This window comes from Xenopus laevis, chromosome 8L (assembly GCF_017654675.1).
Source record: "Xenopus laevis strain J_2021 chromosome 8L, Xenopus_laevis_v10.1, whole genome shotgun sequence".
Lineage (NCBI taxonomy): Eukaryota > Metazoa > Chordata > Amphibia > Anura > Pipidae > Xenopus > Xenopus laevis.
This window is the reverse complement of record NC_054385.1, coordinates 90,943,241-90,960,780: the sequence shown is the minus strand read 5'-3', so window position 1 is coordinate 90,960,780 and position 17,540 is coordinate 90,943,241. Positions and strand designations below refer to the sequence as shown.

Genomic DNA, 17,540 nt, shown 5'->3' with positions numbered 1-17,540 from the left:
ATTGGAACCCACAGTAAATGAAATAAATTCACAATACTGATGCAAGTTGGTGTACTGATCCACCTCATATCTTTTTTTTTGGATCAGGGCACATCTGCAAATAAAATTGCAAGAGCTTCCCTTGTGAATTCCTTATTTTCACTGTTTGGGAGGGCGACAATCCCTCATCACAGAGTGGCATCTTTCTGGAGGGCCGGGATGTGTAAGTGTGGTCTCTTTCATCACACCAAGCACAAACATGGGGCCAATTCCTGTGTGGAGGAGGCATGAGTAACTCAATGCAAACGATCAGCATTGGACCGGAGTCCGACCCTGCAAATGATAAGGTTTTTGAAGACTGAACTGAGGTGAAAGCCCAGGTAACAGTATGGATTTAGCAAAACATCATCACAATTTTTTTTTCTGGAAATGAGATTTTCCACAGCAAGCTCTTCTGTTATCTTCACAAGACAATAAGTGAATGCTCAGGAGTCGGATATGTGAAATTGGCATTTCTGCATAACACGTGTACCATATTAAGACAGGGGTTTTAGAGCATTTTTTTTGTCACCCACAATAATGTGAGGTCGCTGGTGGGAAAACAAATGCATTGTCATGTATCCCAAAGTTTTCATTTTTCACCAAGGGAAGAAACTTTGGGACACATTGTTGCCCGCAGTAGCACAAGTTGAGAAACAACCCCACGTGGTAGCATAGGTTAATGCAATGCCTCAAGTGGTGAAGATTTTCTATGGTAAATGTACCCTATGATTTCTTTTCCAGTTGTCACATATTGCAGCCCATTGCAGAAAGATGCTACGTCTGCCTTCTACCAAAATTGTCTCTTATTTTTAAATAGCTGCAAAATATGAATATCAAGAAACAATTATATTTCTGCTTCACTGTAGTTTCACAAATTTCCCCTGGGAGAGATGGTGGGTTGTTAAAGCGTTGTTGATGCAGTAATGGACATTCAGTTGAAGTTGTAGCATTTTATTGTTATTTACAATATTTCCTACCCATTAATAATTGTGCAGATTTTTTCCCCTCTTATTTTGCCCAAAAGATGCTCTTCACCCTCCTGTAGCAAATAATGGGAGTTTGCGGTGTGATCGGGGTAACAAGAATAAGCAACGTTCAACAATGTTAAAGTTCTTTATGAATATGGTGATGTGAGGAGGAAAAGTAGCAACAAAAATCTACTTTACTCACTTCAACCTCTGATGTTTAACCAGGACGAAGTATGGAGAAAGGTTCCTTCACTAGATGGGGCAATAGTTGTACTAGAATCAGTCACTGCATTAAAGATAACAAAATGATTCAACAGCCTTGGGGTCACCATCCAAGAGATAATTGGGGATACAACCAACTCCACTTCTATACTCAATCTAACAGATACAAAGATTGGAACAGTCCTGGGAGCAAATATGAATGGCTTCATATTTAACTTCTCTCTAAAGCCTATAAACATTTACATGAGGCAAAACCCCAAAACCCTTCTGTTTGGCTTGGGAAAAATAATTAAATGCAAGCCTCAATGTGGAACAAAATATTTAAAACTCTGCATAAAAACATCTAGCGCTTCAGGAACAAATGAAGCGATCTGCAAATTGACCACAAGGAAGCAGTTAAACTAAACAGAATGTACCGCAGCAGCTCCAGAAAGTGTTGGAGATGTTAACACTTCTGACGGGTCACATATTCCCATCTGGCTCACTTGGCCAACTTTAAAGCAATACTGGAGGGAAGTAGTAGCCACCATCCATAAAGTGACACAGAATAATAGAAAGACAGAAAACCAGGCGCTAATCGTTCTGAATATTTCTCCAGAGACAAATAAAATGATTACAGACCCCCTTACCCTTCATCTCCTCCAATCTGTGACATTGTTACGCCCCAAGAAGTGGAAGGCCATCTCCTCTCCTACATTTAAAGAATAGTTTGTTAACACAGAAGAAATCAGGCAACTGGAAGAACTTGCACACATAATTCATAACCAAAGCACACGCTACTGGACTTCATGGCTTCCCTGGAGACACTTTATCAAATCTTTAGGGTAAGACATAAAATTCTCTAACTATTCAAAAAAGATTAGAGATATTTCATATCCTAATGAAGAGTCCACTTTCCTTCTGTTTGGTTTTCACAATAGAAATCAATGACAGCAAATATTATGAAGATGCTTTCCTTCTTATAATGGAGGTCCTACTGTGAAGATGTGCATCTAGCGATGACTTGTTGTCAGCTCCACAGATCCCCTTCTATTTGCATTACAAACTACACAAAGAAGAAGCTACAGTTTTCCTTTTAATTAAGCAAAGAAAGTTAACACGCTACCTCTGTGTTTTTGTTTTGTTTAAACAAATTGACTTTTTTGAGTGAAGGGTTCACAGATAGATAAACTGCATCATTGAGGAAACACAAAAAAATCCAATGCATTTGAAAAACTTCTGTCATTGGCAGTAAAGCTGGATAAGTGTGCCGTTAGATACTAAACATAAAGCGATTCCTAACCTTATCCCCTGTATGGCCGTAGATTTTATTGAAGATGGTAAACTAGATTTGGTGTTAAATGTTCTAATGCCAAATGAAGGAGAAATTTGCCAGGGAACCAGATGTTTCAAACAGTTAAGTGAAAAGCCATTAGGAAGGGGAAAGGAAAATAAGCAAAGATCATTAAGTTTTATTATGATTATTGTTGTTTTGGTTTTAAGGCAAATTGTGGGGTTGCTGCTGTGTGCGACTGCTATTTGCATTCATATCTGTTCAGGGCGAAGGGAGACAAGTTGCAAAGTTGGATAATTGAAGAGAGTCAGATTCACCGTAACTGCGGCAGGGAAAAAAGCAGATCAGAAACATGGGGGAATTTAACAGCCACAGTCAAATGCCCCCTACCTTTGTAGCCATACTTTCCTGACGCAATAATATAGAACAGATTTAAGTAAAGTGACTAAAGAAAGATTGCCTCGCTTTATTTCTGCAATACCAACTTCTCCGAGTGTCTACAACACGAGCAGGTGTGGTGCTTAAATATAAATGTCTTGCCGATCTCTCAGCATGTAGGCACCAAATGTTAAGTGTGTTAATGCAAATGTTATGTATGGTTATGTTTTGTCTCCTTTTTCTTATCTGATTTTAGATATTGTTCGCAATTATGTCAACTACACAAGTTTTCGGATGACTGTTATAGTGGCTGCTATTTAAAAGGCAAATACAAGAGTCCTCTGCACTCAACCCATTATCAATATATTTAAGACAGAGACATTTTGTGCATACTGCTACTAAAAAATGCCTTACCCTTTAAACAAAACAGGGATTGTTTGTCCATATATTGCAATATATTTAAGCTGGCCAACTACGTCAAAGTCATCCCATATCTGGCCAGTCCTACGCTTGATTTTCATCTGATTCATTAAGAATTCTATTGCTTCATTATACATTTTCCAAAGGGACTAAGTTTTACCTGCAACTTACAAGCTGCTTTCAAAGTAAAACTCCCAAACTTGGCTGCCCTTTTATTAGACACCAGTGGGATCACCTGACTATAGCTGGGAGGGGTGGGAGCTACAACATGGAGCTGGTCACTGCTCCTGTATAACTATAACAAACAAGGGAAAGTTGTGCTCACCACTCATTTTTAAAACCATTAGGCGGGGGTGCAATGAGGCTGTGACCACAATGGTTTTAAAAATGAGTGGTGAGCACAACTTTCCCTTGTTTGTTATTTAAAAGGGACAGGAGGCTGAATACAGGAGGGAAGTCGTTTTGTTGAGTGTAGTAGATGATTTCATCTAAATGTGGCCAAAATAAAGTTGGTAGTGAGTTTTAGAAAGCTGTGAACTGACCTTGAAGTGGTTTGTATTAAAGGGGTCGTTGTAGATACTGTTGAGGAATAAAGTACGTGGGCATTTTTATCGATTTTTATTACATTGAACCAAAAATGCCAAGGGACTATATAGGAAGGGTATGAGCAGGTTTTATTCCTCACAAGATAATTTAATACTTGTAATATGATGCTGTTAATGGTTTATCATTCAGTGGTATGTTTTATATAGTGTAGTGTGTGGAGGTAGCCGACTGAAGACAGCGGATATAAACCACATGTAAAAAACTGATTAGAAAGGTTCTGTTTAGGAATGAGATTAGAGACATTAGAGGTGGTGTTAAGGCCCCCATACACAGACATAGTTTCCAACACATTAAGTTGGCAGTTTATTGGGCAATGTATGGGGCCCTCCAACAGGCTTCCCCGTCGGGCAGATGTTGATGGGGCAGGTTTAAAAATCCCATTGGATTGAGAACAGCATTGGTTAGTTAATGCAGACCTCGATCGGACCATCCATATTCTTCTCATTGTGACCCGATCGTTGGGCCACAGGGCCCCCGTGGTTTTATCAAGTTATTTCCATAAAACCCCCAAACAGGTCAGATTTTCAGCTAAACCCACGAAGACCATGATAAATTCATTTTGGAATAAATGCCTTTTCCATTTACTTATACAGAACCTCAACAGCTCTGATATGGCGGATTTTCAGATTCAGACTTTTTGCATCGGGTGTAATAAATCTCGAAAAATTCTAGTTTTTTCCCCCACAAAAAAAAAATTTAGGTTTTGCCCAAAAAAATCCAACCAGACAAAGTCAAGGTTTAATAAATAGTCCCCTTTATGAGCATGAGAATTTCTTTTTGATTTATGGAAATTAAACTATTAATTATTATTATTAGTGGGGCCCATTTATTAAACCTCAATTTTATCTGGTCAAGGTTTTAAAGGGAAAATCTCAAATTTATCATGGAGGAGTTCATTAGAGATTTATTATACCCCAAAACTACAAAAAAATTAAAAAAAAACAAAAAAACTCCCGTCTCCAACCTGTCGAGATTATGAATAGGGATGGGCGAATTTGACCCGTTTCGCTTTGCCAAAAATGTCGCAGACGGCCATTAAAGTCTATGGGCGTCAAAAAATTTTTGTCACGTGTCGAAATTGTTTTGACGCGCGTCTTTTTTTTTGACGCACGCCGCCATACAAGTCTATGGGCATAAATTCGCCCATCCCTAGTTATGAAGAAGTCAATGGCAGATGTCCCTGAAGTTGTTTCTCGTCAACAAGATCTGTGCCGAGGATGGCCTCTGCTCTTGTAATGCTATAGTTTTTAGGGGGGTTTATTCTGATGCACCAATGAACTCGACACATACCTTATATTTATTATTTCAGATATACTCATTGGGGTATATTTATCAAAGAGTGAAGTTAAAGATCACCACAGTCCTCTAGAGTGAAATTCCACCACTCTCCATTCATTTCTTTGGGATTTTGAAAGGCGTGTATCAAAGGGTGAACTTTCACCCATTGATAAAATACTTTTTTTTAAAACCCCATAGAAATGAATGGAGAGTGGTGTAATTTGATAAATATACCCCATCGACTTATAAACATTAGAAGAAAAGTGAATGATGATCAGGACCTAGGAGTGAAACTTTAAATGCAGAAGTGGATCTCTCAATATGACTAATAGTTTAGTTTATTACAGATAGGGGCTTTTATCTAAAATGCTGAACGCATCAAACATATCTTGTTGACCTCTAAACAAGTTTGTGCACTTGTGGGTTCAACATGCATGTCTTAATAAATACATTATGAAGTCATATCACCAAAAATATCTTAAAAAAGGGAATTAACTATGCTAAAACACAGATCTGAATGCTCATGTGTACCATGGAGCAGAATAAAATATCATTAAGCTTATGTTTTTATGTGCACTCGAACCTGCTTTTCAAGTTAGTGTTAAAACAAAGAAACACACCAGGTGGCTATTTCTCAATTACGGCCCTACCCGTCTGTGCAGCCACTATGGGGATAGGTTTTCACATCTGGAGGTAGGACAAAAGTAGAAACATCCAAAATTCCACTGAAAAATGTTCTTCTTTTGTCTGGACTGGAGGACATGAATATTTTCCTAATTCAGGTCTGCCAACTGACTTTTTTTGGGTAAATCACTTATTGCCCTCCCCCCAACTTTGCAGAGTGACTACAGTTCCCAGCTCTACTTATGCTCCCACCACAGCAGCTACTTCCAAATCACCGTCACTCTCATAAGGTGCGGACTGTATGAGCTCACATGGGTAGGTTGTAAATCCCGTGTTTGAGTCTTCAAGGTCCTTGTCTGACATTTTCTTTATACCTCGAGGATGAAAGAAGGTCAAGTTCAATCAGAGAGATTGTAGGCATTCTTTTCTTTCTCATACCGACACAATCTATCAGCACAAGATGGCAAATAATAATGATCTAGAGATCAGGAAAGGCATACAATCTGACATACCATTGTATGGAAGAAGCACACCTGCTGGCCAATGCCTTCAACCCATTTATTACAGCAGAAAATACAACACAAGCTTTTATACAACACAAACTTTAAGGGGGGGGGGGCTTCCTTAGATGAAAAATACTAATTGGACTGGAAGCAGCCAAGAAGTGTATTTGATGAGAATCAAAGGCAGAAAGCAGAATTTGTTTTATTGTGCGTCCACACAACATGTTTTTAGGCAACAAGGGCCCTTTTTCAAGTGTCACACCACTTATTCCAGTGGTTGCCTGACTGAGCACCAGAGTGAATCAAGGCTTTTCAATATCGCTTGGCTTCTGTGTGTTACCCAGAGAACAAGGCACATGCACCAGCACAATATTCCAGCTCCCTTATCACCACAGTCTATTACTAGAAATGTTAGCTACTTTGGATATCAAGGATCAGACTAAAGTAACTTCTAAAGAAGAGTATTGGGGGCTTTCCTAGTATTTTAATCCATATCTTAGACAACAAATGAGCAAAGCAAGACCACTAGGTTATTTTGACAGAAACATTCAGCATTTACCCTATACCAAAAGGGAGAGGGAACTAAAGGTAGACTCCGCTATTGCAAACTTCTAGAAACAAGCCACACTACCCGCATAGGATTCAGAATTTAAAAAGCAGTTGGATACAATAATAATTTTACACTCAGAAAAAGCTTCATACATTCCACTGCAATGCTTAGACCAGCAGCTGTTTCCACTGGTCTGGCATGTACAGCAAGATACTGGTGCCAGGAATTTATTCAATGCCCCCCTAGAACACAAGCTTAAAATTATGAGCTAGAAAAAAAAAAATGGTTAATTCCACTTTTGCATTTCTGGCAGATGCCACTATGAGCATAGCAAGGATAGCACAAGCCCAGCATAAATATGTTACTTGCTAGAATGGTTAGTGGCTTTGCTGCTATTCACGAGACAATGCCTTCAGGAATATAATGTTAGCACTTAAAGGGGAACCATCCTAAAATATATAATAATCTTATTGAAATAAGAAACTTTCTAAATATAATCAATTAAAAACTCTGCATAGTTTCTGAAATAATCAAGTTTATGTTCACCATCCCTCTCTCCACATCTGTTTCTCTCATTCTGTCTTCATGCAGCAGTTGGGTGTCAGATATTCATTGACAGTTACATCCAATATATCTTATAGGGGGAGGGGGCTTCCTTTCCTAGCAAATTAGAGCTCAAGCAAATAACCGATTCCAGTGCAAACAAAATAACTGCCCTTTGCACAAATTCTGCATGTAGAGAGACATCTGGTGATTTTAATAAAGTGAGCTCTAACACATCTTCTAGGCAAAAGGAGCCCCCCCCCCCATAAGATATAGTGGATCATTCATCAGACACCCAACTCCTGTATGAAGACAGAATGAAGAGAAAGATGAAGTGAGAGGGATAGTGTAGATAAAATTGACTTCAAAAACAGTACAGAATTTTTAATTAATATTTAGAGGCACATTTCAAATTCATGCGAGTTTTTAAAAACTCCCATAACCTCGAAAATCGGCCAATCAAAAAGAAAATTTTTTTTTTTTTTTTTTTTAAAGTTGGGTGAATAGAATCAACCCGAAAACTCAAATCAAATTACCTTGATTTAAGCTAAAATGACAAGTAGGGCTGTAATTGAGAAAAAAAATGATAATGCAATTTATACATCAGGTCATAGGTTGATTCAGTAACATATACTGGAGTGAGTTGATGTTAGCTACTTGGTAAAAGGCCCACGCTATCAATCTGTATACTCCACTCAATAGATTTGCTATTAAAATTGAGGATTTCTGGAAGAGTGTCAACTTATAAGAAAAAAAAAAAAATGCAGAAAAGTGTCAACCTCTGGAGGCAGGAAAGAAAAAGCAGTAAATGCCTTCAGCAAAAGGGGGTGGATTTTCAGATGAGGGGAGGGATATATATCTTAAAGGACAAAGAAGTAAAGCAAGTGCACTAATGAAGTTTTACAAAAAAAAAAAACACAAAAAACACAAATGCCCTGCCACTACAGCATCCTTCCTGTCCTGGAGATGGGTCTGTTGTACTGCTTAATATTTGGGCCTTTCCCCCTGCACAGATGTTTCAGGCTTACTTCTGCGAGAGCGGTAGAGGTTCAGAATGACAAGACATAGGAAGATCATAGTCAGCATGGTGGCCTCAAGCACATACATTTGAAAGAAGGCATTCAGAAGAAAAAAAAAAAAAAAAAAAATACTGAGTAATTAAAAACATGGCGTATAAGGTTACTGAAGTGGGATTCTGTAATAGGAAGGTGTTGGCCATACAAGTAACATTACAGTTCTACTGCACAAGAAGTTGCCAGGCAGCTGCAACTAGGCAACCATTGCAAGTACACCCTTATGTACACATCTATTCCAATGCCATTAATTGATCCAGTTCAAAAGCATGAGCCCTCGCTTCCTGTATAGTTTTACCAAAAGCTGCCAGGGGCATTTCTGGACAAACCAATCCTTCATTCTGAAAGGACTGTGGTAGCCCAGGGCTGGTAAAGAAGCCAAACAATTTAAGCAAAATTCTACTTTAAATCGTGTTCAATCTTCTTTGTAGCCATCTGATTTTAGTTATACAGAGAGGGAATTAGTGATCGTACAGTTGCATATTAATAGCACTACTCTTTAACATCTCAAACCCTTTAGTTTCACATTAAAGGAGATACTGCCACCTTGTGGCCACTTCTCTTTATTATAACGTTTATTTAATTTCACATATAAAAATACAAAATGTGCTAAAAATTTACAGACTAATATTTGCATTCAAAGATAAAATATACAGTTGATTTACGCTTCAAACACAGAACAGGCAGAGCAGAACAACCCTTCACCGTTGTCATGGTCACTGCAAAAATAATATTTCATTGTTAGAAACAATATGGAAACGTTTAAACTGGAACATAAACAACAGCAAACCTAATTTGTGCTAAAGAGAACTCTAGTGTATACGTTTCATTCCCCAGTTGATCATAAAAATGAGAAGTCAGTTTGTAGATCATGCTAAATGTTTGCTTATTTATGAAATCCCAAATGTAAAAAAAACCACGATTGACTGCTATGGGGGAGGGGGGGACATTAATACCTCTAGTTGATAAGAGTTAAAAAAAAATATAAATAAATAAAATCATGAAAGCAAAAATCATCTTCATATAGTTCAAGGGACCTCCACTATTGACTTCTACATGACCTCACCTGAGCTGGAGTATTTTTGGATTCGGACTTTCAGTAGCTTTGGGGCATAATAAAATCAGGAAAAATTAGTTTTCCCCCCCAAAAAGTGTAAGCTTTGTTAGTGAAACTAGCCTTGAAAAACTCACTAAGTGAAGCATTCAAGAAAATATGGCCTTTCTAGCCATTGTTTTTAAGTTTTAGATATGCTCAATATATTGGGGGTAAGTTAAGAACTGTACGGCACTGTTGCAGCCAAATATACAGAACTTCAAACCTTAAAACCATATTTGTGCTGTTGAGGTGCAAGACTAGAGAATAAGAGTAAAAGGGAAGCACACTAAACTTCTGCTGTGTCGCACAAGTACCTCCATGTGTTTATAACAATAACTATTCATGTAGTGAAATTCCACCTTTGATTTACATGCTTTGACTGCTGCGGATAGGAAGCTTTAGATGGTCCCTAGCTACTCCACAGGAAAAAGATTGTACTTTCCAATGGCTGGGAAGTAATGTGCAGGGATATTTTAGGTTTTGTTTGCATAAGTTGACTAGCATTAGCTAATCTCTATGTGAATCAGCCCTTCACCTTCCTTCCCAGTTGCGCAAAACTGTCTGTCCGTTTATTTCCCTGTAGAACAGCCGGCATCCGCATAGAGATTCGGATCCACAGCAGTCTGAGCAAGTCAAGCAAAGGAAGAATTTTACTGCATACAATCAGGTTTTTCATAAAAAATGGTACAGATTTTCTAATTTAATTAAATTCGGGATTTCATTTTCAGTAAATGAAAACAGGGTTTTATGTTTGCCTTTACATACCCTTCAATAATGTTACATTTCTCACCTTCAATATTATTGATCTGGTACATTTCTACCAAAAATTATTCCTTAGCTCTTTTGTAGCCAGTGTCAGCTTGAGCAGGTACATTGAATAACTACATTATAATATAAATGCATCATGTATTTTAGGATGAAAAAATATATATTTACTTACACATCTGTGCAGAAGGAGCAGATGATTGCAGAGCAACAGCTGCATACCTTGCAGCACTGTTTACAAACATAGCGTTCACACTGTGAGCAGGTTTCTTTGGCAGCAACAGATCTGACACAGGAAGAACAGGCTTTGGATACCCCTGTCAGGGTAGCTGTTAAAAAATAAATAAAATCAAATAAGTTGCCCCAATACATGGAGTATACATTCGTAGCATTAGAGACACATAAACAACTAGCACATCAGTTATACTTTACACTTATAAGTAAACACTGTGGTGTATAGAAGGTGCCAATGTTATGAATCTTTGTGAAGTCAGATACTAGTTAATCAACAGATCTGCATAATTCTACTAGCTACACATCTTCACAGGTGAAAGTAATCTTAATCTGTAATGTATATTTACAGGTTTCATTCTGTAAAAGCGAGGGTTGGGAGATAACTCAGTGGACAGGAGTCTGTTGTATCCAGAGCACCAACTCACTGATCCCAGATTTTGTTAAAAAGTAAACAGACATCATATAAAGTTTATAAGTAGGGCATTGTTAGTTAACTCCTGCAAGAAAACAATAGGTGGCAGAATGGTAGTTTCCCCATTTTAATAGCTAGCATAGAAAAAGAAAATTGCCGTTTAGGGCCTATAAGCTAATCATGACCTTAATGGCCTTAACTCCAGTTTCTTAATGATGGGAAAACAAAGGGTTCATATTAATTCCATGCTCTTTGTAAAACACATAGTAACTCCAGAAGGCATTGAAGAAAGTTGCAGGTAAGGTTCAACATTAAAACATGTGCCAGGTCACATACGCAAGTGAATGGCCTAAGCTACAAGACAGGTGAAGCATTCTACAAGTGAGCAGTGCAAAATCCGTTGCAGTCCTTACATTTGCGCAACTGAGTGTTCCTGCACAGTTTGCCATCATGTCCAATAACAGTCTGTCCTGATGGGAGCTCAGGAACAGAAACGTCCTGCCCATTTTCACGTTGGTGCTCTTGTTTTCCCACAACGGCTTTAGCTCCTTTGAACAACAACATCTTGGTCTTTTCTAAGAAGAATGAAACAGTTATTAGGATTTCGGATTCATATTAGAAACTGACAAGTTGAGAAGGGACAGTCAGGTTCAGGAACTTCAAGTAACAATAAGTTACAAAAGCAGCCTGGTCAATGAAAAAATAATACACATGACCTAAAGGTAACTTTTTATGCACATTGAGATTTTAAAAAGTTTTTGGAGTCAGTATCACTTTAATGTTATACTATGCCACTTTTAGGAGATCCATATGGCCATCACTCTTTCTGAAGCTGCCTTGAGAGGAAATTTCAGGCGACTTTGGATAATTTATATTATTGCTGGTGGGAAAGCATTTTGGAAGATCTGTCACCTGTGATAACGCAGCTATAACAGACAAATCACCACCAAAACGTCCATGTTCCAAGCCTGCGTCTCTCAATGCATGTTGGGTAATGTAGTGTTTTGCTTAACAATTTGCCAAGTTTAATGTAAGACTACCAATACTCGGCATGCAATGGGCCGGAACTGTGTAGAAGTCAGGAGTTACCAGATTTTGGGCCCTGTAGCCCAGTCTCCCATCCCTCTTAAATGGGTGGTTCACCTTTAAGATAACATTTAGTATGATGTAGAGATTGATATTCTGAGACAACTTGCAATTGGTTTTCATTTTATTATTTAAGGTTGTTGAGTTATTAGGCTTTTTATTCAGCAGCTGTTCAATTTGCATTTTAAGCAATCTGGTAACTATGGTCCCAATTACTGTAGCAACCATGCATTGATTTGGATAAGACTGGAACATTTATAGGAGAGGCCTGAATAGACGGATGAGTAATAAAAAGTAACAATATATTTGTAGCCTTACAGAGCTTTGACTTTTAAGAAGGAGTCAGTGACGCCCATTTGACAGCCGAGTCAGAGACAAAGGAAAATAACTATAAAAAATAAAATAAAAACCAATTGAACAGTTGCTTAGAATTGGCCATTCTATAACATACTAAAAAAGTTAACTTAAAAGGTGAACAACCCCTCTAACCTTCTCACATTTTCTGTTGACTTTCCTCAATTTCAGACAATTTTGGGGCAAAAATCTTCTGGCCACCAAAATGTCTATAGGTTGACCAGTTTTACCAATATTTATTGAAATTGTATTTTATTAGGGTTTTATGGAACCCCTATACCTCCTGTGCCCCCTCTGTAGTTCCACCCCTAGTGACTGGCACAGCTGTGACATTTTGCTTCATGGAAAAATTGTGACAATTGTATTTTCACATAAATTCATTTATTTTTTTAGACTTTTGTTCACTGCACACGTGCTATTTTTGGGCTACTTATAAAAAGTGCCTCTTGGCTGGTTTTGAAAATTAGACCAGGCAACCGTGGCAATCAAGCTTATGGGCCAAGAGCAGCCAGGACTTATTGTATGAAAGGTGAATATGGAGAAGGGGGGGGGGTAGCAAGACTGGAATGGGGTGTCAGTCGCAGAGCATCTCATCAAAATCAAATATGATGCTATTGGCAACATTAAATCTAACAGCACATTGGCCATGTCACCAATACCACAATCCATTGGCAATAAAATGCTACAGGCTTCCTTACCCTTCTCGGGTTTATAGGAGGGGAAAACCCCAATGTGGCACAGCAGGTCTGGCACAAGACTTGCAGAAGAGAAATGCAACACCAAAGAGATTTTTTTCTTACATAAGGAGCTAGAATGTCTTTATCTAGCGCCTATAATAGCTACAATGTGGGCTTCCCCTTGGAATAGTAGGCATTACATTTTAAAAGGCAGTTTCCACACAGGAGAAAGGAGTCGGATTATTACAGGCGGGGGCTTGTGACACGGTGCTATAATCCAGCAGGGTTGCTGGTTTTCCAGCCACATTGGGCTACTAATTTAAAGCCCAGGCAGGCTTTGAAAGTACAAACTAGCCAAGGTGCTGATTTGGGCTACTTTTTGGAAACCAGCCAAAGATTTCCTCTTGCCCTAATGTGCCGAGCCTGTGTCTCCCAATGCATGTTGGGTAGTGTAGTTTATGTTTAACAATTTCCCCAAGTTTAATGTAAGACTACAATACCCAGCATGCAATGGGACTGACTTGTGTAGAAGTAGGGAATTACCAGATTTTGTGCGCTGTTCCCCAGTCTCCCACCCCTCTTAAGCAATCTCATATTTTCCACTGACTTTCCTCAATTTCAGACAATTTTGAGGCAAAAATCTGCTGGCCACCAAAATGTCTAGAGGGCGGCCGGTTTGACCAATATCTATTGACATTGTATGTGTATTAGGGTTTTATGGGACCCCCTATACTTGCTGGGCCCCGTTACGTCCCTGGTGACGGGTGAACTTGTCCCATTTTGCTTCATGGAAAAATGTCACACATATTCATTTACACTCACCGAAAATGTCCCGCATGAGAGTGTCACCGGCTACACCCTGGCACAACTCCTTCTCACCAACATGAGTCTTGAGCTGTAAGGGGGAAACGCTGTCAAACGGGTACGAGCGCTTGGGCATGTTAGCGACTGGAACGCAGGACAATCCAGGAAGCGCGCCAAAGCGAAACTTGACTTATTGCGCACGCGGGTGAAGAAGCAGGACCGCCTCTATTTCAAGGACGTATCGGGAAGTCACGGAGCAGACCAGCCTATCACGTCGCACACAGGAAGCTAAGCGCGTCTTCTCGTTGGTTGAAATAGAAGGCTCCGCCCTGGCTGGCAAAGTGCAGGCTAGTTCCACACGCAGTGGTCACTGTGGTAACTCAGTAGCTCGTAGCATCCGTCATGAGCGTGTGAGCTGAGTATTGCCCGTGGGCTTGTATAGCAAAAGCCTCTGCCGTTATATTTTATTTTAAAGGGGTGGTCACCTTTTGGTTCACTTTTATTATTTATCTGATATGAGACAGATCTACGTACAAATCTGTTAAGTCACTTGATTAAAAAAAGGAGTGTGTCTTGCAGGAAATTTAGCCTCATACATTAGGGCAAGGCCTGATGTGGCGTTTTTAAAAAAGAAAGGCCGGGCGTAAATACACCACTGAAATCACAAGACGTAGGTTTCAGCATGTAGGTTTCTTTTCCCAACATGCACTTCTCATTGTTCTCATTGGGAATTTGGACGCCATATTTAAAATACGCTGCGTATTTACAGAAAGTGTGGTTTCAAACGTGCAGATCCCATAGAGTCTATTGATTTGGTAGTTTCTTGATGTATTGGTGTTTCTGCTGAAAAAACGCTAATACTGGCATCCTGTGGCGGATTTCGGCTTGCAAGCGCCCTGTGTGATTTGCGTTTTCCATTAGTTTCAGTGGTAGTGCAGTTTATGCGTATTTACGCCTGGCGGAGCTTTTTTAAAAACGCAGCGTAAAAACGCCACGTCTGGTTTTGCCCTTCGTTAGAAAATTGAACTTTGAGACCACAGTCCCAGAAGCCCTGACTTCTCCATCTTTGTGGGGTCCCGAAGGTAGCAAAAATGAGACCGTTTTAACGGGACTTCTCTTTCATTTTCTGATTTACCTAAGAAATCAGAGCAATTTCTATAATATTACTAGATGAATTAAGATTAATACCATTGGCACAATAGTACTTTACAATTTATCAATTGGTCACTTAATTACTTTGTATCTACACAAATTGAAGTTAAAGGTAATCAATTGTAAATGATACACAAGCTTATAATTCATTCTTACTGCTTATTTACTGATATAGCACTGTGCTACTTTAATCACTAACAAGATAAATCAACTAATCTAATTTATTGCACTAGCACTTTAATTAAGTACATGGTTTCAAATGAATTAAACATCATTTAGGAGGGCACATTTTGAGATAATAAATTAATTAAGCTATAATACACAAAAGACTTGAATATCTTGTAAAGTATATCCTTATAAATGGTGAGTACTGATGTCATCAGTTATAAACAGTGAGTAGTGATGTCATTTTTGTCACACGACTCACTAAAACTTATGTATTATAATAAATAAATACACCCTGTTGCAAAATATGAGGATATTAGGAGTCACCACGGAGTTCCATGACCTGTATAAAAATATGAAACTCCTTGGTAACTTATAATATCTTTATCATTTACAAGAGGGGGCACTTTATTCACTATATAAACTGAAACACCAACACGTGGTACAACTATTTAGTTTTTTGTAAAATTTTAAGATAGATTCTTCTAGCAAATCTTCAACACTTTACAATCAATAAAGAAGGGGGTTCTTTTGTCTTTTTCCTATGAAGCAGTTAACTTTTATTATGTTATAGAAGGGCCAATTCTAAGCAATTTCAATTGACATTTATTTACATAGTTACATAGTTAAATCGGGTTGAAAAAAGACAAAGTCCATCAAGTTCAACCCCTCCAAATGAAAACCCAGCATCCATACACACACCCCTCCATACTTTCACACAAATTCTATATACCCATACCTATACTAACTATAGAGTTTAGTATCACAATATCCTTTTGAATATTTAATATTTTTCATAGTTTTTTTAAATTATTAGCCTTCTTTCTCTGACTCTTTCCAGCTTTCAAATGGCTGTCACTGACCCCATCTAAAAACAAACTCAGTCTCTATTGTTTACCTGGATTACCTTTGAATCAGTATATATTATATGTGATAAAACTTAACCCAGTTTTAATTTTATTTTGAGTATTTGTAAACATCCAATAAAAAAGGCTACAAATGTATTGTTATTGCTACTTTGTATTACTCATCTTTCTATTCAGTCCCTCTCCTAATCATATTCCAGTCTCTTATTCAAATCAATGCATGGCTGCTAGGGAAATTTGCACCCCAGCAACCAAATGGATGTAATTGCAAACTGGAAAGCTGCTAAATAGCTCAAAAAACACAAATAATAAAAAATGAAAACCAATTGCAAGTTGTCTCAGAATATCGCTCTCTACATCATACTAAAAGTTAATTTAAAGGTTAACCTCTGCTTTTTTTTCAGTAACATGTGGATGATTATTAACGCTTACAAGCACACCTAGAAAGTAGTGTGTTTTTCCCATGAGTACAATGTGCCTCTATCCTAACCCTGATGTAGGGAATAATGTACCCTTCTAGTTTAAAAATGTAAGAATATTGAAAATCGCTTGTGAGTTACGTGACCATATAAGCCAAGAGGCCCAGACTGATTAATACATGTCATGGTACCATGAAGTGACTTCTAATATCCTTATATTTTTAAATAGTGGTATTTTAGGGACTTATTTATCATGCTGTGTAAAACATTGGAGAAAATCATCACCAATGGTGTTGCCCATAGCCAGGTCTGGACTGAGAATTAAATTAGGCCCTGGCATTTCAGGTACACAGAGGCCCACTCAGCCCACATAGAGGCCCCACCAGCCCACTAAATACTGACTTTCTATGGGACCTTATAGCAGCCCCTCAGATTGCCAGTCCAGGCCTGCCCATAGCAAACAATCAGATTTTTGCTTTTGTTTTCTAACTTGTAGGTGACTTTTGAAATATTTTTTGAAATAGCTGATTGGTTGCTATGGGCAACATCAGCGGTGATGTTTTTCTCCAATGTTGTACATAGTATGATAACTAGGCCTGTATGTAATACAAAAGTTCTGTTAAATTGTGTGATCAAAGTTACCTGACAAATGCTAATTTGTGATGGCATTTGACAAGGAATGCCTTCAGTACAGGATTTAGAATGGGATTGGGATGAATGCCAGAACTTTATGCAGTATTCAGACTGGGCTGAAATCAAATGCAAACCCATCACGTAACCTTAAAGCTCTGGGCCACAGAATGTGACAGTTTTCTGGTCGCACCTCAAAGACATTTTATATTTGAGCCAGAGCCCAGAAAGGCTTCGGAAAAAGACAAACAATAAAATCATATTTTTTTTTACCATGGATGTTTATCCCCTTTTACAGTATATGCCGATTAAAATAAAGCCTTTATAACAGGTTTGGTTGAGTATCAGAAAATACTGGTGTAGGGTTGAATGTTTAGCAATATCAGTATTATTTATGTACCTCCAACAAGTTATGCAACAC

The 17,540-nt window shown here is 38.3% G+C and overlaps 1 protein-coding gene across 1 annotated transcript; it reads right to left on the bottom strand.

Moving 5' to 3' along the window:
- Positions 1 to 9,006: 9,006 nt before the first annotated feature.
- On the bottom strand, positions 9,007 to 14,050 carry siva1.L (SIVA1, apoptosis-inducing factor L homeolog). The gene is given in 4 exon segments (NM_001097791.1): positions 9,007 to 9,178; positions 10,496 to 10,649; positions 11,380 to 11,541; positions 13,906 to 14,050. Coding segments are annotated over 4 exon segments (492 nt in total). The 5' UTR covers positions 14,024 to 14,050; the 3' UTR covers positions 9,007 to 9,120.
- Positions 14,051 to 17,540: the final 3,490 nt, after the last annotated feature.